Below are 23188 nucleotides of genomic sequence, written 5' to 3' on the forward strand. Positions count from 1 at the left end.
GAGGTCATTTTAGTCCCTGAGGGAAAGTTTCATGGAGGGAGGTGAATGGGGCCTTTTCTTTCCCCATTTTTTAAAAACTTTTCACTTTGTATTGGGGTATAGCCAATTAACAATGCTGTGATAGTTTCAGATGAACAGCAAAGAGACTCAACCGTACATACAAATGTATCCATTGTCCCTCAAACACCCCTCACAAAAAGGCTGCCACATAACATTGAGTTGAGTTCCATGTGCTATACAGTAGATCCTTGTTGATTACCCAGTTTAAGTATAGCAGTGTGTACATGTCCATCCCAATTCCCTAACTATCCCTTCCTCCTGTCCTTCCCCTGGCAACCATCAGTTCCACAAGTTTGTCCTCTAAGTCTGTGAATCTGTTTCTGTTTTGTAAGTAAGCTCATTTGTATCATTTCTTTTTAGATTTCACATATAAGGGATGTCATACAATATTTCTCCTTCTGTCTTACTTCACTTAGTATGATAATCTCCAGGTCCATCCATGTTGCTGCAAATGGCAAAATTTTCTTTCATTTTTATGGCTGTCGTGGAGAGTCGGACACGACTGAGCGGCTGAACTGAACTGAACTGAGTATTCCATTTTATAGACCTACCATATCTTTTTTAATCCATTCATCTGCTGATGGACACTTAGGTTGCTTCCATGTCCTGGTAATTGTAAACAATGCTGCTGTGGACATAGGGGTACATGTATCTTTTCAAATTAGTGTTTTTGTGTTTTTCCAAAATATATCTTAAATACACAAGGACGGGATGTTGAAGTGCCCAGGCTTCATTTAATCAAGTACATACTGAACCAGAACACCGGGTCACCCTGTGCTAGGTGCTGAGGCCACAGCCAGGGATGAGGCCCAGGTCCTGCTGTCCCAATGTTGACACATGGTGATGGGAAGGACGCCTCTGGGAGATCGTGGCGGAAGGGGGTGGGGAGACTGCGTGTCGTCGGTCTTGCTGTTGTGCCCTCAAGGTGCAGGCTGTCTGGTGACCCCTGTCCTGTTGGCAGGGCCTCTTCCGAGTAGCCCCATCTGCCTCCAAGCTGAAGAAGCTAAAGGCGGCCCTGGATTGCTGTGTGGTGGATGTACAGGAGTGCTCGGCGGACCCCCACGCCATCGCAGGTGGGCCCCGCAGCTGGAGGGGCTCCAGGGGAAGGGATGAGCGTGGAAGATGTACAGCCACGTGTCAGGGACACTCGAGCCCCTGGCTCCCTGCCATGGTCTGGGAGTGTCCACTCAGGGCCCCACTTTAGGCCTGGTTGCTTGTGCCCTTGAAGGAAGGAGGGGGTGATGGTGGTAACACGAGATGGGAGGCCCTCACAGCCACACCAGAGCCTTGGATCCAGGCATGTGGCAGCCACCATGTGACCTGGTCACTAGGGTTGGGGAACCTTCCCCAAACGTGGACCCCGTGGTGACGCTGGCTGGTAGCAGTTGTCTGCCGCATCCCGGCAGTTCACGGCCTGTATGATGTTCACATCCAGGAGCTCTCAAGTCTTACCTCCGGGAGCTGCCAGAACCTCTGATGACTTTTGAACTCTACGACGAGTGGATTCAGGCTTCCAAGTGAGTACCGCGGGTCTCCATGTGTCCTGTGGGTGCGGTTTATGTGGAACCTTAATTGAAACTGTGCAAGCCACTGGGATCCAGTGTCTGTATCTTGGTGTGTGTCGTGGGGAGAGGTTTGTACATGTGCCCAGAGAGCTAGGTCCCAGGGTGTAGATCGCAGGCTGGAGCCACCAGTAGCCCAGAGCCCCAGCTGGACCTTCAAGAGGACTCAGGGAGGCTCCGACCTCCCGTCGCCACTCAGACTCCTCCCTCTTCACGCTGGCCATTCCCTGCCATGCGACAGGTTTTTGTTCCCCAAAACGTCTACCTCATAGGTTCCTTCTGACTCTTTGGGTCCCACTCTGAAGGTCACCCCAGAGAGGCCTCCTTCCTGACAACTGGTGCCCAGCAGCTAGCAGTCAGGGTCTGCCTCATCCCCCAGGCTCTCTGCAGGGACCGATCAAATCCAAGGCTGTGTTGGTGTGGCTGGTTGGATTGTGAGCTGATGGGGGGCAGGGAGGGATGACCGTCTCTTCTGACTGCCTCCCACTTCCTAATCCCTGTGTCACTGCCTGATACACCAGAGACCCTCAGTATGTGAATGTCGATTTTTTGTTTTTTGCCTATTTTTTTTTTTTTGCTGTGCTCAGCTTGTGGGCTCTTAGTTCCCTGAATAGGGATCAAACCTGTGCCCCCTGTATTGAGAGCATATAGTCTTAACCACTGGACCACGAGGGAAATCCCATATGGATGTTGATTTTTTACTGAAGGAAAGACCTTGGCAGCATCTGCCTTTTGACCTTAGAGAGAATTGATGAGCAGAAAAGGGAGTTTTTCTCGCCTTGGTCAGGATGGAAGCAGGGACTTCTGGGGGCCCCGCGATGGCCATTCCCTCCCTTGGGTCTTGAGTCAGGGGGTCGGAGCTGAGCCTCCCTGTGGTGTTTGCCTTTCAGTTTTTCTTGTTAAAATGTTCTTTGAGCATAAGGTCTTCCAACCCTGTCCTTGATGTAGGTTTTCATAAAAATGTATATTTAAAAATGTAGTCCTAACAAAAATAAAATATATATATAGACCTTTCAGTAATCTCTTTTAATCCTTAGAAGATCTATCAATAAAGAAACCCTTCAAGCAAGTCTCTGTAGAATGGAGAATCCTTTGGTTGTGGAAACTATCCATCTCTGAGTTGTGTCTTCAAGGGTCAGATATCCTTATGTCAATATGAGTTCATGTCATTTACTTGTTCAGAAGGTGTTTATTGAGCATCTGTTATATTGCACATGCCAAGAAGCTTAATGTGCATTAAACTATCTGTGGGACTGGCCAGTTGGCTGCCATGGTGGCGTGAAGGTGGAGTTGACCTGTTTCTGGTGTCCTGTTTTGCGCCAGAACCGACCTCCCGATGACATCACAGCCCCGCCCACTCAGGTGCAGGTGTCTGCCCTCACCTGCTGCCCCAGTATACATTGACCTGGGCCATGTGATGTGTGCAGGGGAAGTTTTGTTTAAACAGCACAGGCAAGACTGAAAGATTATCGAGGGGGAAACAGTAAGAACTGAAGATATGAAAGATAATAGTTTACTGATGTGGTCACTGACAGCGGCTGGTTCCTTTTCCTCAAATATTTCGATGGCTGGTGAGTCTGAGTGCCGGTAAGACTTCCTTGATCCGTACTCAGTCAATGGCTTTTCCTATTAATTTTCCAGCATCCAGGACCAGGACAAGAGGCTCCAGGCACTGTGGAACGCGTGTGAGAAGTTGCCCAAAGCCAATCACAACAACATCCGGTGAGTGGACGATAGGGACGCCAGGTCAAGGTTATTTAAGCCTCACACACACGTTTCGGGGCCGAAAGGCGTAGTCACTGACAAGCTTGGCGTTACACAGCGTCCAAAGCATATCTAACATGAACGGTCTCTTTTCAACTTCAAGCAATCCTGGGAGGTTGTGAATTACCATCCAGCAGATGAGGAAAAAGACTGTATGGAGCTGTGAGACGTTGCAGGCTACCTGACCAGCTGCTGGCTGATGGAGTTCTTTGGTTTGCAAGGAGCAAGGATGAATGCAGGCTGCTTTCAGATACTGGGGTTCATTGTAAAGATAGGTGCCTGTGGATCCCAGGGGCCACACTGACCAGACCCTGAGCTGGACTTGGCAGTTGTGCCCTGGAGCCAGACTTCAGGAAAAAGAGGCTGGGAGAATGTTCTCTGGTTTCCACTTGTCACCAGAAATTTTCCATGTGTCCGTCTCTTATTTTTCTCACCCGCACCCGGGTTTCACTTCCCACTGCTCTGCGCGTCTTTTCCCTCCCGGGCTTATGCTCTTTTCCATTTTCTGCTTCCTCATCACTTTGCACCAGCATCGCTCCTGGCCCTCCCCCCGTCCTCCTCGGAGCTTCCTTAGATGCATATTTTCAGCTTCAGCTCCTACTGCCATCTGCCTGATTATTTCTGTTTTCCTGTTAAAAATCCCAGAAGTGACTTCTCATGGCGGGTCCTCAGACAAACATAGGATTCCTGTATGACCCAGCAATTCCACTTCTGGATGTATTTCCAAAAGACTTGAAAGTAGGGACTTGATTTTGTACACCTACGTTCATGCCAGTGTTATTCACATAACCAAGAGGTGGAAACAGCCCACATGTCCAGTAGTGGATAAATATAGGTGAACAAAAAGTACATACAGTGCAGTATTCAGCCTCAAATAGAAGAGACATTCTCATTCTTGCTACAGTATGGTTGAACCTTGAAGGCTGTATGCTAAATGAAAGAAGCCAAACACAAAAGGGGAAATTCTGAACAATTCCACTCAAAAGCAGTACATACAGTAGTCAGTTCATAAAGATGGAGAGTAGAATGGTGGTTGCCAGAATGTAGAATGGTGGCTAGGGTAAGGGGGGAGGAGTCAGGAGCGGCAGGTGGGCGGTCATTTCATGGGTGTCAAGTTTTAGTTTGGGGTAATGAAAAATTCTGGGGATGGATGGTGGTGGTGGTTGCATCACAATGGAAAGTAATGCTAGTGAACTGCACACTGTAAAATGCTTAAAGTGTTAAATATATACAAAATTGAAAGAAAGCATCCCACGAGCAAGAATCAGATCAAGAGCATGAATGACTCTTCAAGTGATGCTAGGCCACTGGCCAGCCCGTGGATTGACCGAGCTCAGCTCAGGCCCCATGTCCTGGTCAAGGCATGTGTGGCCTCTTGGAGGGTGTGATGCGGCAGGGTGTGGGTGGAGGTGGCCCATCAGCAGCTTAGGGTCTTTGTGCTCTGTGGGCAACAGTTGCTGAAGGAGCTGCTTCGCTGTGGTCCAGGCAGCATGTGGCTGGACCCACTGTCTGTATAAGCAAGAGCCCGGGAAGAGATGGGCTTTGGGGTCTGGGGCCTGTGAGGGACCAGGCAGGTTTGGGATGGTTTGGGAGAGCTCCTTTTGTGCTTCATTTGTGCACAGCTACTCACTCACTGATTTGTTTTTTAAATAATGGCTTTATTGACATACCAATTCATATGCCATTGTCCCCTTTTAAAAAGTGTGCAATTAATTGGGTTTCTGTAAATCTGCAGAGCTGTGCAGCTCTGACCACTGTGTAATTTGAAAACATTTTCATCACCCCACAGAGAAGTGCTGTTCCCATCAGCAGTCACTCCCCATTTCTGCTTAGCCAGCCCCTGGCAAACTCTCATCTGTGTTCTGTCTCTGTCAGTTTGCCTGCACCGGGCCTTTCATACAGATGGAGTCATTCACCCTGGGCTCTCTGTGTCTGGCTTTTCTCCATTGGCATCAAGTTTCCGAGGTTCATCCATGCAGTAGCGTGTGTCAGTATCTCATTCCTTTTGAAGGCTGAGTAGTACTCCACTATATGGATGGGACTACATTTCGTTCATCTGTTCATCCCTTAATGGATATCTGGGCAGTCTCTCCTTTTCAGCTATGATGAATAATGTTGCTGGGAACACTTGTGTCCACATTTTTGTGTGGACGTATTTCTCTACGAGTGGAATGGCTGGGCCACACACTAAGTCTAGGTCTAACATTTTCTTCATTGGCTCTCATAGCCCCACTGAGACACTGCTCCTAGCATGAAAATGTCCCCACTACTGACACCTACACACTACTTCTCACCTCTGCACACAGGGAAGACAGGAGGTGAAAGAGGTTTGAAAGGAAGGAGGGAATTTCTGGCATTATGCACTGAGTCAAAAGGAAAGATAAAGAATTTTTTTCTGGCCACAGTTTGTTGAAGCAGACATTGACAACTAGCCTAGGAAGAGCTCTGTCTGTTTTTGGGGCATTCTTGTGTCCTGACCCGTGACACATCTTGATTATATTGTAGGACGTATGAGTCTTCTTATCAGTTAAGAGATGTTTCCAGCTGGTGTTAGGGGACCATGGCTGGTATTGAGCCCTGGTAAAACGTGGCTTTTCTCACTTCCTTTCAGATACTTGATCAAGTTTTTATCCAAGCTCTCAGAATACCAGGATGTCAACAAGATGACACCCAGTAACATGGCCATTGTATTAGGACCCAACCTGCTGTGGCCACAAGCAGAAGGGTGAGTCCAGGGAGGAAGGGGTGTGTGGGTCACACTGGGGGGCTGTGGGGGCCTGGGTGGGATGGTCAGGGCCCCAGATAACCACTAGCCTAATTTATGTGTCAGGTCATATGCCTGTCTTGAGCTGGTCCTTCTTTAGACTCAGGAGGAGGCCCAGAATTCTTCAGATAGTTCTTGTTGATAGTCTCAGAGCCAGGCCTGTAGCCAAGGTCTTTTCTGAGCTCATCTGGGTCAGCATCAAGTCTGGCAAGCTCTTCTAGGCCCCTGGGCCCTCTGTGGAGAGTACATCCCAGCATCGGGATACAGAAGGACAGAGTGCTGTCTTGACAGAGAGAACAGAGCTAGGAAAGGATGAGTCTGGCAGTTGTGAGAATCAGTCCTCAGACTTGGCGATTTCATGTGTGTTACTCGCTCATCTCCTGTCGGGAGGACTTCTGGGGATGTCTCCATTCTGTAGACATGGGGAGAGGTTCAGAAAGGTGACGTGCCATCCCCAAGAGGACACACGGTCTCAGACCCAGGTTGCAGGCTTCTGGTCCAGGGCCCTCTCCCTGCCTCGGCTGCTCACCCTGCCTGCCCTCCTCTGCCCTGTGCCCTCAGGAACATCACAGAGATGATGACCACAGTCTCGCTGCAGATCGTCGGGATCATCGAGCCCATCATCCAGCACGCAGACTGGTTCTTCCCCGGGGGTACGTGGCAGCATCTGATGGGGGAGTAGGCTTCTGGGGGGAACGGGAGGTTGCTGTGAGTTCTGACTCTTTAAAATTGAGTACCACTGGCCAAAGGGGGGTGTGTGTGTGTGTGTGTGTGATTTTGTTTTTAAGACCCCTGTGCATACCACCTTTGGCCAGTGGTAGGAAATCAGGATAAAGAAACAAAGGAGGTAGGAGTTCAAGGTAAAACTCTGTTGGTTCTGTGGCTGAGCTCATGAGCACTGCAGATAAGTCGGCTGTAGTTAGGAGGGGATGAGATGAGACTCCATTTGAGAGCCCACAGTCTTCGTGAGATCTCTTTCTGTTTATAATCCTGTAATTTTTTTTTCTCTTTGGTTTTCTGAAAAGATATCCCGTCATCATCATTTACAGATAGTAATATTGCTTGTTATTTTCTTTTCTTGACTAATTCCATTGGCTAGCACTTCAACAATATCAGCTAACAGTGTTGAGAGTGGGCATTGCCCTTTTTTCTGATTTGATTTAGACCACTCTGGCATTTATTTCAGTCTTAAATGTGAGGATTGAGATAGATGATTCTGCCTTTTTTTTTTTTTTCCAGAAAGATAATACCCATCTGTTCCTGTTTGACTGAATTTGTTTTGTGAATCACAGATGAAAAAATGCTTTATTAAGTCCCTATTCTATTACATGCTAGGTGAGCGCCATGAAATATAATAAGATGAGTTAATGTCAACAGATGATCTAACATTGAACCATGGAATGAGATTTTCAGGGGTGGCACATAAAAGCGTGGCCGTTTCTCTATTGGTTTCCCTCCTGCCCAGGAGTGGCTTGGCCAAGTCACAGACCATGTGCATCTGTTCTGTCTTCCCCACAGAGATAGAGTTCAACATCACGGGCAATTACGGGAGTCCAGTGCACGTGAACCACAACGCCAACTACAGCTCAATGCCCTCCCCAGACATGGACCCCGCTGACCGGCGCCAGCCCGAGCAGGCCCGCCGGCCCCTCAGTGTGGCCACAGATAACATGATGCTGGAGTTTTACAAAAAGGATGGGTATGAACTCGCCTCCCTTTCTCAGCTTTGGGGCAGGGACGGGTTGACTGAGGTGAATGACAGGAAGGCTGCACTTAACCAGCAGCAGTTTAATTGGCTCTGTCACCTCATTCCTGATGCCAGCAAATGCTTTGGAATTTGTCTTTTAAACGTGGTTTTTAAGCAATTCGGTTCCTGTGTGAGGCGTCTCTAGCTCGGGGGGGATACCCTGGAGGGTCAGTTGTGGTCCTTCGCTCCCAGATGTCTCTGCATCAGAGCTGGGCTCCCTGTCTTCCCGGCCAGACCTCGTCTGACCCCCTCTTGAAAAACCATCCAGATGACCTCTACGAGAAAGTTGTCACTGTGGCATCTCGGGGCATTCAGTGTCCACTGGCCTCTATAGTATGGTCTTCTGAATATAAAGAGCCAGAGTCGTCAGGATTTCTGTGGGTAGAGAGCCATCTCTCTGGGACCCCAGGGTCTGTAGGCAGTTTCGCAGGTGCTGCTGGAGCTTAGGGGTACAGAGGCTAAAATTACATGAAGTCAAGCCACCTCAGCTCGTGCTGTGTGGATCAGTTGAGCTACCCTGCTAAGTTCTGTCAGAACTGTGGATTTGTGACCTGGATCGATAAGCTACTAAATTTTGAGGGTGGTTTGTTATGCAACAAAAGAGAATCAGAACAAGCTTTTTTTAAAAAAAGAAAAAGGACACTGGGGACTTCCCTGGTAGTCAAGTTAGGTTGTCAGTTTAGGTTAGGACTCAGAGCTTCCATGCAGGGGGTGCAGGTTCAATCCCTGGTCAGGGAACTAAGATCCCACATGCCATGCAGTGTGCCAAAAAAAGAAAAAGGATCCTGAGGTCGTGCACCCCACAGAGCTCTGTGGCTGCTCTTTCCAGTCCTGCTTGACGTGCCTGTAGCAATATCACTTCTGTTCTGATCCTCAGAGGGCCTCACCAGGTCAGCTGACAGCAGCAGCTGAGTCCATGAGTATGTCTACACAGAGACCTTAGCCTGGAGGTACTGTAATTTGGAATGTTGTTGTTGTTTAGTTGCTAAGTCATGTCCGACTCTTGGTGACCCTGTGGACAATAGCCCGCCAGGCTCCTCTGTCCTTGGAATTTCCCAGACAAGAATACTGGAATGGGTTGCCATTTCCTACTCCAGGGTATCTTCCTGACCCAGGGATGGAACCCATGTCTCCTGCACTGGCAGGCAGATTCTTTCCCTGAGCCACCAGGGAAGCCTGTAATTGAGAAGTTCAGGAGCGACCTGAGGTGCTCTATGGAACACAGGTTCCACTGGTGCTTGGTTATGTTGGGGCGGGGGGGAAAGACATCCAGGTCTCGTGAGTTCCTGAGACATGTGATTCAACACGTTGAAGCCACTTTCCTGAATGTATGAGTTTGTGGGGTCTTTTACATGCTGTGATCTGTCACGTATCTTCACAGAGGGCTGTGGCATCCTTTCCCAAGTTTATTACATCAAAAAGCCTGTTGTCACGAGATAGAACTCGTGTTCCAAGAAGCTTGTTGTTGTGACTGTGGATACTGGGGTCCTCTGAAGACCAAGTAGAAAGATGGAAAACCCCAAATGCAGCTACTCTGAGCAGGGTTGTGGAGTGGTGAGAGGGTGCAGGAATTTTTCTTCATACAGAGCTTGAGGTTCTGGGTACCATGGAAACTTTGACTCATATTTGAGGCTTGGATTGTCAGCTCAGCCTTCGGGAGGTATGTTCTTGGCCCAGGCCCCACCTCTGCTTCCACATTTCCTGGATTCACACATTTGTGGGTGCTGAGACCAGGTCTGTGAAATGTTGCCTGGTGCCTCCGGCTGTTATTTGTCCTGGGGAAGCGAAGAAACTTTGTTACGCATTTAGGAGAGGAATGATCCCTAGAGGAGCTAGAAATACTTGACTCTGGCCTTCCTGGGAGAGTGTGGGCAAGGCTGAGCCAGGATCTTTAGGATCCTTCTTACTCATCTCTCATGTTGGCACCTTCCATGCCACTGCTGCCCAGCCTCCAAGTTCATCTTAAGTGGTCGGAACTCCCAAAGCTTCTGTGGATTTTGGAGGAGATACCAGGCTTTCTTACTTCCTTTCTCTCAGCAAGTATTTGCCAAATGTAACTGATTTTCAGAACAAAAATCGAAACCTTTCAGATCAGTATAGACTTCTCGTTGTTCAGTTGCTCAGTCATGTCCGACTCTTTGCAACCCCATGGACTGCAGAACACCAGGCCTCCCTGTCCTTCACCATCTCCCAGAGCTTGCTCAAACTCATTCATTGAGTCGGTGATGCCATCCAGCCATCTCATCCTCGGTCCCCGCTTGTCCTCCTGCCTTCAATCTTTCCCAGCATCAGGGTCTTTTCCAGTGATTCCAAATGTAACCCATCCCTACATGAAAAATCAAAGCCTATCCGACCTCTGTATACTTAAATACCTCAAGTCCGTATACTGGCCAACATCTCTGGGTAAGACCGTTCCTGACCAGGATTCAAAAACAGCATGACGGGGACTTCCCTGGTGATCCAGTGGTCAAGACTCCATGCTTCCACTGCAGGGATCGTGGGTTTGATCCCTGGTTGGGGAACTAAGATCCCGCATGCCACATGATGTGGCCAAAAATAAAAAATAAAAACAGCATGACAGATGTCTGTCCTACAGAGGTCAAAAAGAAATATAGCTGCTAACCCCTGACAGTGGAAACAGTGTCAGATTTTATTTTGGGGGGCTCCAAAATCACTGCAGATGCTGATTGCAGCCATGAAATTAAAAGACGCTTACTCCTTGGAAGGAAAGTTATAACCAACCTAGATAGTATATTAAAAAGCAGAGACATTACTTTGCCAACCAAGGTCCGTCTAGTCAAGGCTATGGTTTTTCCAATGGTCATGTATGGATGTGAGAGTTGGACTGTGAAGAAAGCTGATCGCCGAAGAATTGATGCTTTTGAACTGTGGTGCTGGAGAAGACTCTTGAGAGTCCCTTGGACTCCAAGGAGATCCAACCAGTCCATTCTAAAGGAGGTCAATCCTGGGTGTTCATTGGAAGGACTGATGCTAAAGCTGAAACTCCAATACTTTGGCCACCTCATGCGACGAGTTGACTCACTGGAAAAGACTCTGATTATGGGAAGGATTGGGGGTGGGAGGAGAAGGGGATGACAGAGAATGAGATGGCTGGATGGCATCACCGACTCTATGGACATGAATTTGAGTGAACTCCGGGAGTTGGTGATGGACAGGGAGGCCTGGCGTGCTGTGATTCATGGGGTCGCAAAGAGTCGGACATGTCTGAGTGACTGAACTGAACTGAACTGAACCCCTGACAGCTCATCACTTGGAATGGTCCAGAGCAAACTTCTGTTCTCAGTGATAAATGTATTCTTTCTGTAGACACCTGTTCTTATGCTGAAATCTCCAACTTTCAGATTTTTTTTTTTTCTGAGGCAGGCCTTTGTCTCCTAATTTTTAAGGTCCTGCATCTTATCTTTTCCCTGTGTGGCCTGCCAGGTTATAGTGTGAAGTGTTAGTCACTTAGTCATGTTCAACTCTTTGTGACCCTATGGACTATAGTCTGCCAGGCTCCTCTGTCCTTGGGATTCTCCAGGCAAGAATACTGGAATGGGTAGCCATTCCCTTCTCCAGGGGATCTTCCTGACCCAGGGGTCGAACTTGGGTTTCCTGCATTGGCAGGCACATTCTTAAGCTTCTGAGTCACCAGAAAAGCCTAGCTTAGGATACGCTACTCTGCAATATGAGGTCCCAGTAGGCTCGGAGGAGTGAAGCAGGGAAGAGTAGCTGTCAGTGGAGCTGCCTTGCCAGCCAGCCTACCTCATGTGAATCCCAAGGGGGAGCAGATGAGGACTCTGAATGGGTCCCCTCCTGGACTCTTGCCATGTCATCCTGCTTTCTGCTAATTGCCCTCTAAACCCTTTGCTTCTTGGGTATTCTTGGTGGCCTCTGGCTTCTCGCCTCTGCCTTGATTCAACTATGCTGCTGCTGCTGCTGCTAAGTCGCTTCAGTCGTGTCCGGCTCTTAGCGACCCCATGGACTGCAGCCCACCAGGCTCCTCCATCCATGGGATTTTCCAGGCAAGAGTACTGGAGTTGGGTGCCATTGCCCTCTCCATGATTCAACTATAAAGGGATCCAAAAACCAAGTTCTTCTCATTTTCACTGGAAGCAGTGGCTGTGGGGAATCTTTGACATCCATAAGTGATGTGGGTAACTGTGAAGTTTCTAAGGGAGTTGGTTGTTTTTGATGGATTGAATCTGGTGTTTTTTTTTTTTTTAAACAACACGAAGTTATTTGAATCTTGTGACTATTACTTCTTTGTGTGACAGAACAATGAGCAGAAACTTGTGACCTGCTTCTGTGACCTTCTGGTTGTATTCTTCTACCTCTGAGTAGCTCCCTTGCTCTTGGCAACATGCCAAGCGATTTTATAAATTTTGTCTTTGGGTGGAGTTCTAGCTAGACATTCAGACACTTAAATCTGCCAATGTTTCAAGCAAATTTTCATTAGCCTCTGAAGGTAAACGTGCTTTGGGGCCTCCAAGATTGTCACTGTTGCCATTGTGATTCATTGGTCTATAAAGATTTTTATCGCCTTTTGAAGACATCTGTGAATCTTTGATGCCTGTTTCTTGAGCAACAGGGCATGCTGCCTGCCCCACAAAAGTCACTTCAGCTGGGAGAGTCGTGATGACAGGCGACTTAGCTGTTTATGAAGGCAGGAGCGTACATTCACCTCTCGATTCTTGGTTGCTGTTGCTTTGCTGCTGATATTTAGTGGGTCTCATTGGTCCTCCCTCTGTGTTCTCCCCTTGGTGAACCAGGAGATCACCAGGTAGCCTGGTGTCTGGGGTCCATGGTGCTGGGAGATGCAGTTGATAATAGGTGTCCCCCAACCAGCCCTGATTCCAAAGCCTACACCTCCCATCTCAAATGTGGAAGGTCTTTCTAAGTGAAAGAGAGTGTGATAAAGAAATCCCATGAGTATGAGACCACCCACCTTTAGGGCTCTTCTAGGAACCACAGGGAACAGCATCACCAACCATTGCAACAAAGTGGCATCAGTTCGCTTCCCTAAGTGGAATGTTAAGCTTTTTTGCTCTTTTTCATCCTGATAAATTTAGAAGCCCAAAGAGCACACTTTGATACTTGCCCCCAGCTTACTTTAAATACCAGGGGATGCCATTGGACCCTGCTGCAGAGTTTTGAGGGATCTCCGGGGGTGACTGGATCCCCTGTAGAAGGTGCCTGTTTATTGGTGGGGGAGTCCTCAGAGCCAAGACGACTTGCAAGCTGGTGGGTAGCGGATCCCAGAGAGAGACCAGCTGCCCCCAAAATGCCTTGGAGAAGAGAACTATTAACACATTATTGACCAGAGAGGTATTAACACCACAAGCATTAGCTTCTGCAAAAATGCCCCAGTCAATAATGTGTTAAGAGTGACACTAGACAGGGGCGTGGCGGTGGTTGGGGGGGGGATGTCTCCCCTCCACTCTCCCCAGGGGAAAGTGTGTCAGCTGTCCCTTTCTATGTGCACAGCTGTAGCACCATTGTCCTCTGTGCCCCTCACGGAGGCTCCCTCCCCACACATTTTCGTAAAGGACCACATCCCACCTGCTACAATCAATCCCCAACCTTGAACCTTTGGTTTGAATTTTGCTACACCTCTGCAAGGTGGGCAGACTGTCACGGTGTGGTAGCTCAGTGCTCCTGGCCAGCGTGGGTGACAGTAAGCAAGGGGCAACCCTCTGCTTATCCCCAGGGGAGACAGGGGACTGGCCGGTGTTCTCCCTGCCTGAATATCTGTGTCTCCCTTAACACTGGTGGTATTAGCTCTTGCCATAATCAGTGAAGGCTTTGACTGCGGATCATGGAACCAGTCACCTCCTAGACCAGAGGAAAGGAGATTGACCACCTTCTAAATCATATAACTTAGAAAAGAGCAGATGGCTGCCTCTGTGGATTTTTTCCACCGCAAGCACCAGTGTCAGCTCTTCAGCTTGTGTCTTTATTCACCTGTGAGCTTGGTAGGATGCTCTTCACCTGTGCAGACAGAAAAGTCACTTTAACTGGAGAGGTGGACTAAACAATTTCAAGACTCAGTGGAAGCCCCAGGTTTGGCCCCTGACCCTGACAGAGAGCCACTGTGTGTCCAGAGGCAGGCGCAGTGTTTGCCACACTAATGTCTGTGTGTTTCTGTCCCTGCAGCCTTAGGAAAATCCAAAGGTACAGTATCCTCGGGTAGCCATGAGGCCACATGCAGCCCATGGGAATAGCGAGCCGTGCCTTAGCGAGCTCTGCAGGGGTGAATGTGCGTGTCTGGTTGCTTTGGCCGATGTACTCAGAGCTGTGTCCCCCCTTCTTGAAGTGACATCGGGGGCGGGGGCTGACCAGAGCATGATCAGCCCCGCCCTGCTCTGTAGACCTTGCAGAGGTTGTAAGCCAGCCAGCGTCCTGGGGCTGGCCCGGGAGTCCTGAGTCGGTCCTGTGCTCCCGGACCCCCAGGTGACAAAAAGAAGGATGGATGTTCAGGTGTCCCTGCTGGTCGGTGCTCTCTTCTAGTCTGATGCTGCCCGCCCCCTCCCCCGCCCCGCCTCGCCTCCACCCTCCACTTGGGAGGAGTGGGTGACCCCCCGCCCCAGCGAAGCCGCTCTCTGCTCTGAGGGAAGCTTGGGTTCCCGGGAGCTTGTCGGGCACGCCGCGGTCCTAAGGCCAGCAGTGCCCGGGCCGCCCCAGCCTGGAGCTGCGGGACGCTCCGCGGAGCACGGCCGCCGCCTCGCTTCCTTGGTCCAGGAGATGCTCGGGGCTGCGCTGCTGGCCGCTTCGTGGGGGCGGGAGCCCGGCGCCCGGGGCGCGCGGCTCAGCCTGGGTGTCTCTGTGTCCCCGGCCAGCATGGGCGTGAGGGTCATGGACACGTCGTGGGTGGCTCGAAGAGGCTCCTCGGCCGGCCGGAAGGCATCCTGCGCCCCGCCTGCCATGCAGCCCCCCGCCCCGCCCGCCGAGCTCGCCCCGCCCCTGCCGTCGCCCCTCCCGGAGCAGTCCCCGGAGGGCCCCGCGGCGCCCGCGCTCTCTCCATCCGGCCTCGGCCTCCAGCCTGCGGCTGAGCGGACCAGGTAAGTCCGGGGCGCTGCCCCCTGCCCGACCCCCGTGTAGGCTAGCTTGCGGTGCATGTGGATGAGGGGTTTCGGGTTTGCTGCACACGCTCAGAGCCTCCTGCAGTTGGTCATGTCCCCCGACCCCTTTCTAAGCATCCTGGTTTGGCTTCTGCTTCACGCTGGCAGCAGGTAGGGATTCACAGCCCCTGTGTGATCAGAGGGAGCCCAGGCTTTTTGAGAGTAGCATCCCAGGCGCACCGTGTAAGGTGGCAGCTTGCCAGAGCAGGCGAGGAAGCCGAGTTCCCAGCTCCTCTGTCCCCTCCTGTACTGTTAACAGCTTGTTACCTGTTTCGAAATTTAGAGTTTCAGCGATTCTCCTCTCCACTCCTCTTCCTTTAGATGCATAGGGGCCATTTTTACTGCTAAAATGGGTGCAAGTCAGGTAAAGAACGGAGGTGACAAGATCATGCATTTCATTCTTGTGGAGGAAGAAAAGAGTTGGGGAGCCTGTTCGTTCCGGTGCTGGTTCCATGAGCTTTTATGGAGAAAGGCCCTTGTCCCTCCAAAAATGGAAAGTGTGGTCTGAGCCGGCACGGGGTCACTGGTCCCCAGGGGCACAGGGGAGGAGCCCCCCCGCCCCAAACCCCCTTGAGAGGGGCATGGTCAGAGGGGATTCTACAAGCTGGGTTGCACAGACCCCTTGGCCATTTGTCTCTGTTCTAAACAACAATTCAGAAAATTAGGAAAGCCACTTCACCAGGCCCACTATGCATTGTTACAAATTGGAAAAATTGTGGTGACTTTGCAAATCTGAACCTTTCAAGCCAGTCTTTGCATGTGCTTGTGTGTTCACACATGCACACAGATACCAATCCCCTAAGTGAAGGGGTTGTAGGATTTTTTTTTTCTTTAATGTATAGAAAGTATTTTATTTGTGAGATGGGAAATGACAGAGTTGGCAGGGGCTGGAGATGACCCTGGATGTGGTGGTCGCTGATGGCTCCACCAGAGAGGACAAGGGGTTGCCGACCCTGGCCATGGAATCATGGGCTTTGGTTGTTTCAGGATGCAGGAGGGGAGAGAGATGTCAGCAGGACGCAGGGGCTGCTGGCTGGAGGAGGAAACTGACAAAGAGGAGACTTGCTGGGATGGTCTGCTGGGGAGAGGGCCGAGGCCAGGAAAGGGAGCTGGCCGTAAGGGGGCCACCTGGAGATGGGAGTGGAGCTGAGGCCTTCAGAGCCCCCAGGAGGGGCCGGTCACCTCCACAGGCATCTTCGAAGGCCTTAAGAAGGGCTGAGAGGACCATGCCTGCCCAGAGAACATATATTCAGTTCACGATGCTGAAGCTGCCTGCGTTCAGGGACTGACTCTCTTTTGTAACTCTCTTGTGTTATAGTGCTTCTAAAAGCAAAGAACTTTCTCCAGGATCAGGGCAGAAGGGAAGTCCGGGTTCTAGCCAAGGGACACCCAGTACAGGCACGCAGCCCGGGGTACAGCCGGGCATGAGTCCGGGCCAGCCACCTGCGGACCAGAGCCCTCACACCCTCCGGAAAGGTATGTCGTCACCACCCTCATCACTAAATAAATAAAAGAGGGTAGTGTGGGGACTATCCCGGGGGTCTGGTGGTTAGGACTCTGCTTCCACTGCAGGTGGGACAAGTTCCATCCTTGGTCATCAGGTAACTAAGATCCTGAATCAAAAAAAGTAAAAAGAGGGCAGTGCAGAGGGGTCGGGGCAGTGGTACACCGAGAACAATGCAGATCTGTCCGCATCTACACCTGGGATTCTTAAAGGGAAAACATCTCCAGGGCAAGTACACGGAAGACTGAGGGCAGGGACAGGGAAAGACAGGTTGAGTGATGGAGGCTCTGGGCCTCTGTGGCCAGAGGACTGGGTCAGAGGTCACTGTTATGGCATCCCAGAGCCATCGGAGGTTCAGCCAGACAAGCTGCCCCAAGGATGTTCGCTTTGTTTAGGGTCTGGTGTCCAGGCCCATCTCTAGTCGTTCCCTCCTGGACAGTGCATCCTCAACTTCCACCTTCTCCGAGCCACCCTGATACTTGTACCACTGTGAAGTGATGGGAGGACCCGGAACTCAGCCGGGGGTGTGTGTGGGTGTGGGTGGGTGTGGGTGTGGGTATGGGTGTGTGCCAGTTTGTGAACTCAGCCGGGTGTGGGTGTGGGTGTGTGTGTGTGCCAGTGTGTGAACTCAGCTAGGGGTGTGTGTGGGGGGTGGGTTTGGGTGTGGATGGGTGGGTGGGTGTGTGTGTGCCAGTGTGTGAACTCAGCCGGGGGTGTGTGTGGGTGGGTGTGGGTGTGTGTGTGTGTGTGCCAGCCAATCACAGCAGGAATCCAGAGAAGAGGAGGCGACGTTAGCGAATAGGTGGGCAGATATGAAAACCTGCAGTTCTAGGTGAATTTTAAAAAATGGCATCAGCTGCCCTCAGGGTGGCAGGAGCTGGGCGTGAGGACACTGGTGGTGAGGGGTCAGGGAAAGGTGCTCACAGCCACATGAATGGATGGTGAGTGCCACTTAACAGCCCTGTGTGCTGATTCGTCTTTCAGTTTCCAAGAAGTTGGCACCCATTCCGCCCAAGGTCCCCTTTGGCCAGCCGGGGACCCTGCCTGAGCAGCCTGCCAGCCAGCCATCCCCACTCAGCCTGTCACCCACGCCCCCCAGCACCCCGTCGCCCTACGGACTCAGCTATCCCCCAGGCTACTCCCTGGCATCGGGCCAGCTCTCCCCCGCGGCCCCGGCGCCCCCACTCGCCTCCCCCTCCGGCTTCACGGGTGCCCTAAGCAAGTCGCGGCCCACCCCGAAGCCCCGGCAGAGGCCCACCCTGCCACCACCCCAGCCGCCCACCGTCAGCCTCGCTGCCTCCAGCCCGCAGTCCTCAGATCATCCCGTGCTGGACGGTGTGTCCCCCGGGGAGAGCATGTCAACAGGTAACCTTGGCACGCGTGGCATCTGTGTGAGCCTTAGCATGGCGGAACCACTGGGGACTTTGCGTGAGGTGGGCCCTGTTTGCCAGGGATGACCATGCTGGAGCCACCTGTGGCATATGGGTTGGTCTCCTTAGAAGCCCCCCTGAGGCTGTGGACAGCCCTGGGCCCAGTTGTCCTGCAGAGAAGGGGCTTCCTAGGGGATTTCTCCCAATTGAACACCTGCCAGCCTGGGTTCTGATCCTGCATCTGGGGGCTGAGCACCCTGCGTCCTGGGAAGAGGAGACTTCAGGAGGGGCTGGACTGTGATGGCAGAAAGTGGGATCACAGCACAGGTGTGACTGGGACTTTGCTCAGCTCAGCACTGGCAGTTCAGGAACCAGTTTTCACCGTGAGAACAGAGGTTGAGGGACAAAGACATATTTTCCTAATAACTAAACAAGCCTTATGGGCTTCCTGATAACTCAGTTGGTAAAGAATCCACCTGCAGTGCAGGAGATCCCGGTTCGATTCCTGGGTCGGGAAGATTCCCCTGGAGAAGGGACAGGCTACCCACTCCAGTATTCTTGGGTTTTTCTGGTGGCTCAGATGGTGAAGAATCTGCCTGCAATGCAGGAGACCTGGGTTCAATCCCTGGGTTGGGAAGATCCCCTGGGAAAGGGAACAGCTACCCATTCCAGTATTCTGGCCTGGAGAATTCCATAAGTCCATGGGGTCACAAAGAGATACGACTGAGCAACTTTCACTTAACTTCAAACAAACCTTATTAGAAAAAGGTTTTTTCCTAGCAAAATATATTTAGAAAGGGCTCAGTAAAGAACCTGCTTGCCAGTGCAGATGTGAGAGATAATGGGTTTGATCCCTGGGTCAGGAAGATCCCCTGGAGAAGAGCATGGCAACCCACTCCAGTATTCTTGCCTAGAGAATCCCATGGACAGAGGAGCCTGGAGGGCTACAGTCCATGGGGTCGCAAAGAGTCAGACACAACTGAAGTGACTGAGCATGCACTTTCAGACAAGAGTCTGTAAGCCTGGTTCTTTGAGGGGCTTTGTGGGACAGGCCCATAACAACTAAAATTAGTTTTACTTTAACATCAAAGGTGGAGCTATTTTTCCTCTGGGAAAAAGTGTAACTGTAACCCACACACATCACACAGAGACATTCATGCAAGCATGCTTACACGCACTCATACCACAGATACACATAAAACACAGATACACCATATATACACCTACTGTATACACACACCACACACACACATATACAAACACAGCTGCCTCCACATAGACACGCCACACACACTGGAGGGAGCGATCTGGCCCTGGGTCCCGACTGCACCAGGTTGTGCTTTTATTCATCCCCACGTCCATCCTCGGGAGTGAGGGTTCCCTTGACCAGATGGAAGGTGAGCCCATGGGTTTAGTGCTTTGCTGCCTAGAAGAGACCAGTCCAGTGCGCATGCCTGGGGTGGGGGGAGCAGACGTATATACCATGGGGAGCGGCCGTCTGGCAATCTGGCTTTCTTTGGATGTGATTAACGGTGAAGGCCCAGCTGCTCTGTCCACCCTGAGGCTCTTAAGACATTAAGGAGAACCCTCCCTGGACCACAGTGAGCACCACCTCCTTCCCGCTGGTGGTTCCAGAAGAGGGGGTTCTGGAGGGGGTCCTGGCCACCCCTGGTTCAGAGCTGCTGCCCTTGAGCAGTCATCTGGGCCCCGTCTGTCCCATCCTGATGTCCCCTGGGGGGCGGCAGCCCGGCCCCTCGTCCCGCAGGGCAGTGGTCTGAGCGGCGTGGTCATCGTGGTTTGCTGCAGCCCCTCTGACTGTGATGTTGGGCGTGGTCTGTGTTCCGTTGTCGTCTCATCGTATTTCTTCCTCTCTCCGACTATCACTGTGTTCTCGCAGCTGTGTGACACGGGGGACGCGGTTGTGGACACGTGAGGGGGATTGCAGGGTAAGCGGTCCCGGCCTCACCTCTCCCGCCCGCAGCCAGGCCGCACCCTGCGCTCTGCATGCACCCCGACCCGCACGGCCGCCTCCTGTGGCCTGGAGGCTCACTGGCCGCCGCCTTGCTTTTCACAGGAGGAGAAAGAGGCTGCGCTCAGCTTCTCCCTCACTGTCCCCCTCCAGGGTCACCCAGCCCCCGCTGCTTCCCACGCAGGCTTAGAAGGAAGGGGTGACAGACTCCTCCCTCATCCCAGGTCTGTGTCACTGGATGGCCCGTTGGCTGACGACGTGTACCCAGTGTTGGAGGCACAAGCACCTGGGGTTTAGGGAGGGGCCCTTGGGGAGAGGACCCGCCCAGTCCTCCAGGATAGTCAGCAGGTTCTAAAGAACCCCTAGTGTCCGTCCTAGAATTCACCCCGAGCTCACGATGTCCCAGGTATGCAGCTAGTCAGGGCCTTTCTGTCCAATTCAATGAAATACTCTGGGAGCCCTCTTAGCAGTTTCTGCCAGTCCTCCTGCTCCTGTAAAGGGTAGAAGCTCGTAAGGAAAGCAGAGGCAAGAACAGGCAGGAAGCAGGTGTTGGGGCCTGAGTCAGATGGGGCAGCCAGAGTGAAGCAAGGGGTCCCCTCCACCCCCCGGGAAGCTGCACATTCTGGACAGGAGTGGCTTTGCGGTGTCCGCCGCCCACATGGGCCCCCTGACAGGCCTCCTGGGGCCTCTGTCCCAAGGATGGGCCTCTCCTTTCTAGGCCGTCTGCAGGGGCTTCTCTCCCACTACGGCCAGCTGCCTGAGTTACCTTCCTGCTCAGTGTGGCTTAAGGAGTGGCCAAGGTGGCCGCCAGGCAGCTCTCCTCAGGCTGCACATCCGTTACCTGCTTCGTCTGTAGGCACCTTCCCACCTGTGTCACCCCAGTGACTGCCAGGCCCAGGCGGGGTCAGAAGGCACCCAAGGTCACACTCCGCCTGGGGACAGAGGTGGGGCTTTGAGTCCAAGCTGCAGGGTGTGCCACACCTTACAGACCAGGTCGGCAGGAGGAGCAGCACGGCTGAGCCGCGGACCCCCACCCCTGCCCCCATCTCTGCTCGGTCAGGCAGGGGGCTGTTTTGGGGGCGTGGGGGGGTCAGGGGAGAGGAGGACCTTCGTCCTAGAGCTTCCATGTTTGTGTGTCTTTGAAGACGGTGTCCACACATCTGTCTGTCCACTTGCCGTGGTCTTCCTTGGATGGCATGTTTGACAAAAACGGGAAGCCCCACCCCAGTCTGCTCCCCCGTGGTGTGGGTCCTCAGTCCCCCGCCTGGGGACAGCGAGGCTGAACGGAGGCCAGAGCTCAGCAGGCCCAGAGGGAGTGACAGGTCCCCTTAGCCCTGTGGCCCTGGGAGTCAGGGCACTGCCGTCCGATGCCCGCCCCACCAGGCCCCCAGCCGCCTGCTGAGGTCTGGACAGACTGTGTGTGTTACCTTGGAGACCAGCCCTCTTCCTGGTCTTTTTCCAGGAAGTGACCTTTCAGTGCTGAGCAGAGGCGTAACTGGAGGCGAGCAGGACGGGAATGGGGGTGGCGGTGCCCATAGGGAGCAACTTGCCCCCCTTACTCCTGGGGTCCTGAGGGAGACCCTCATCCCACCTCCACCAGCCCCTCAGGCATACATGTGTGGTCTTGAGTTGGGCCACTGTGTCAGGACCCCCTGTCCATCCACACACTTGGAAGGCGGCTGTGTCCCCAGCCTGTGACCTGATCCCTACAGACACCAGGGAACTAAATGCAGCCCTGACATCCCCAATCCGGTGTCACCTGGCCCAGCCAGGGGGCGTCCTCTATATGCAGAATCTGGTTCCTGGGGGTAAGGATCCGGTGGGCCTGAACCACAGGTAGGACTCTGGATGTCCTGGCCCATGGGCGGACAAGGGACCCCCGCCACCAGCTGGCCCTTCCGTGACACCCCAGGCCCCCCAGCACTGCCTGGGCCATGGCCTCTCAGCCCGTACCCCGCCGCCTTGCAGATCTGGTCCACTTCGACGTGCCCTCCATCCACGTGGAGCTGGGGTCAGCGCTGCGCCTCGGGCCCCTGGAGCACGTGCGGCGACACTCGGTGGCTGAGAAGAGAGACTCGGAGGAGGAGTCGGAGAGCACGGCCCTGTGAGCAGCACCGCGCATGCGTGTGCCGCGGCCCATGCCGTCGCAGCCGCCGCCAGCTGGGACTCCTGCGGATGGCCACGTGGCAGGTTTCTGTGGTGCAGATTTTTTTCTTCCCCTCCGGGTGGTGACTCTGGCCTTTTGTTTGATCTTTGCCTTTTGACTTTGTGCCTATTTTGATCCACTTTCGGCCTCCACGCCAGGCGACCGCCCTCTCCACCCGAGGGCTTGTGTTGGAAACACCCTCTGCAGGGCGGGTGTGCACGGCTCGGTGGTGGTCAGCCTGGGGCTGCCTGTCACCTGTGCTGATGGCCACCGTGAATCCTGCGAGGTCCATCTGATGGTGCAGAGTGGGGAGGGGATGGGGCGGGGGGCAGGGGGTCTCGCTCTCAGAAGCCTGGGGCCCTGGCCGGCCTTCCTCTTCACAGCGAGGAGCCGGCCAGGGCGGACCTTCATCTGTGGGCTTTGATGTAAATGGCTGAAGATGAAATTTAAGTTTTACTTCCTCCACGCTGTGGAATGAAGCTCCCTTTACTCTTAAGGTTTTCTACTTCTGAATTTTAAAAACGATCTTGAGTGTGTCTGGGAGACCCAAATGTAGCTCCCCAGGCCCCCTGCCCCGAAAACTTGAGATGTGTCTCAGTAATTGCAGCCCTCCAGGGTCCCCCAGGTCACTAAGAAATGGGGTCATTTTCTGGAGGTCAGACGTGAAAAGCAATAATCCTGTCACCCAAAGCCCAGAGGGGAAGGGGGCATGGCCCGTGGAGCCCTCAGGCCCGCACCCCCAGCCATGCGGTGTGCAGAGCTTGGCTCACCCTTCCACAGAGCCCCCCAGCCAGTCCTGGGGAGGAGACCCCAGGGGTTCTGGTCACACCTGGGACAGAGCGAGAGAGAAGTGGATTCCGGTCATGCATGCAGAGTCCAACCTTACAGTTTTATCCTTTTAAAATAGAATACCTAAACTGGATATAATATTTGTATATATGAAATCTATATTTGTTTAATTTGAGCCATTCAATCTAAACCCATGTACAGGTGTACAATGAGAGATTTAAATGCTTCGTTATTTTTCCCAGCAAAGTGTAAAGTAACCCTCCTCCGACAGTGGGACTAGCGCTGATTTCTGATGTTCCCGGCTTTGCTCGCTTCCTGGCAGGGCAGCTCAGTACCCAATTTGTAATGGAGCCCGGGGGTTGACAATTACCTTTCAATACGTGTACAAATAG

At 52.5% G+C, this 23188-nt stretch overlaps 1 protein-coding gene across 5 annotated transcripts in view; it reads left to right on the forward strand.

Moving 5' to 3' along the window:
* Positions 1–23060, forward strand: part of ARHGAP44 (Rho GTPase activating protein 44) — a 122642-nt gene extending 99582 nt beyond the window's left edge. For 3 of the 5 annotated variants that reach the window (XM_055407311.2, XM_088828917.1, XM_088828918.1), the window contains 10 exons: positions 1022–1133; positions 1496–1577; positions 3264–3344; positions 5998–6111; positions 6712–6803; positions 7669–7849; positions 14737–14958; positions 16337–16494; positions 17507–17887; positions 21830–23060. In XM_055407311.2, coding sequence (XP_055263286.2) covers positions 1022–1133; positions 1496–1577; positions 3264–3344; positions 5998–6111; positions 6712–6803; positions 7669–7849; positions 14737–14958; positions 16337–16494; positions 17507–17887; positions 21830–21969 — 1563 coding nt within the window. In that variant the 3' untranslated portion in view covers positions 21970–23060. Of the gene's footprint in view, positions 1–1021; positions 1134–1495; positions 1578–3263; positions 3345–5997; positions 6112–6711; positions 6804–7668; positions 7850–14736; positions 14959–16336; positions 16495–17506; positions 17888–19789; positions 19839–21829 lie in introns of all 5 variants that reach the window. The other 2 variants (XM_055407312.2, XM_088828915.1) reach the window with 2 other exon arrangements.
* The last annotated feature ends 128 nt before the right edge of the window (positions 23061–23188 follow it).

Source organism: Moschus berezovskii, chromosome 20 (assembly GCF_049115385.1).
Source record: "Moschus berezovskii isolate FMDL1 chromosome 20, NW_MosBer_1.0, whole genome shotgun sequence".
Lineage (NCBI taxonomy): Eukaryota > Metazoa > Chordata > Mammalia > Artiodactyla > Moschidae > Moschus > Moschus berezovskii.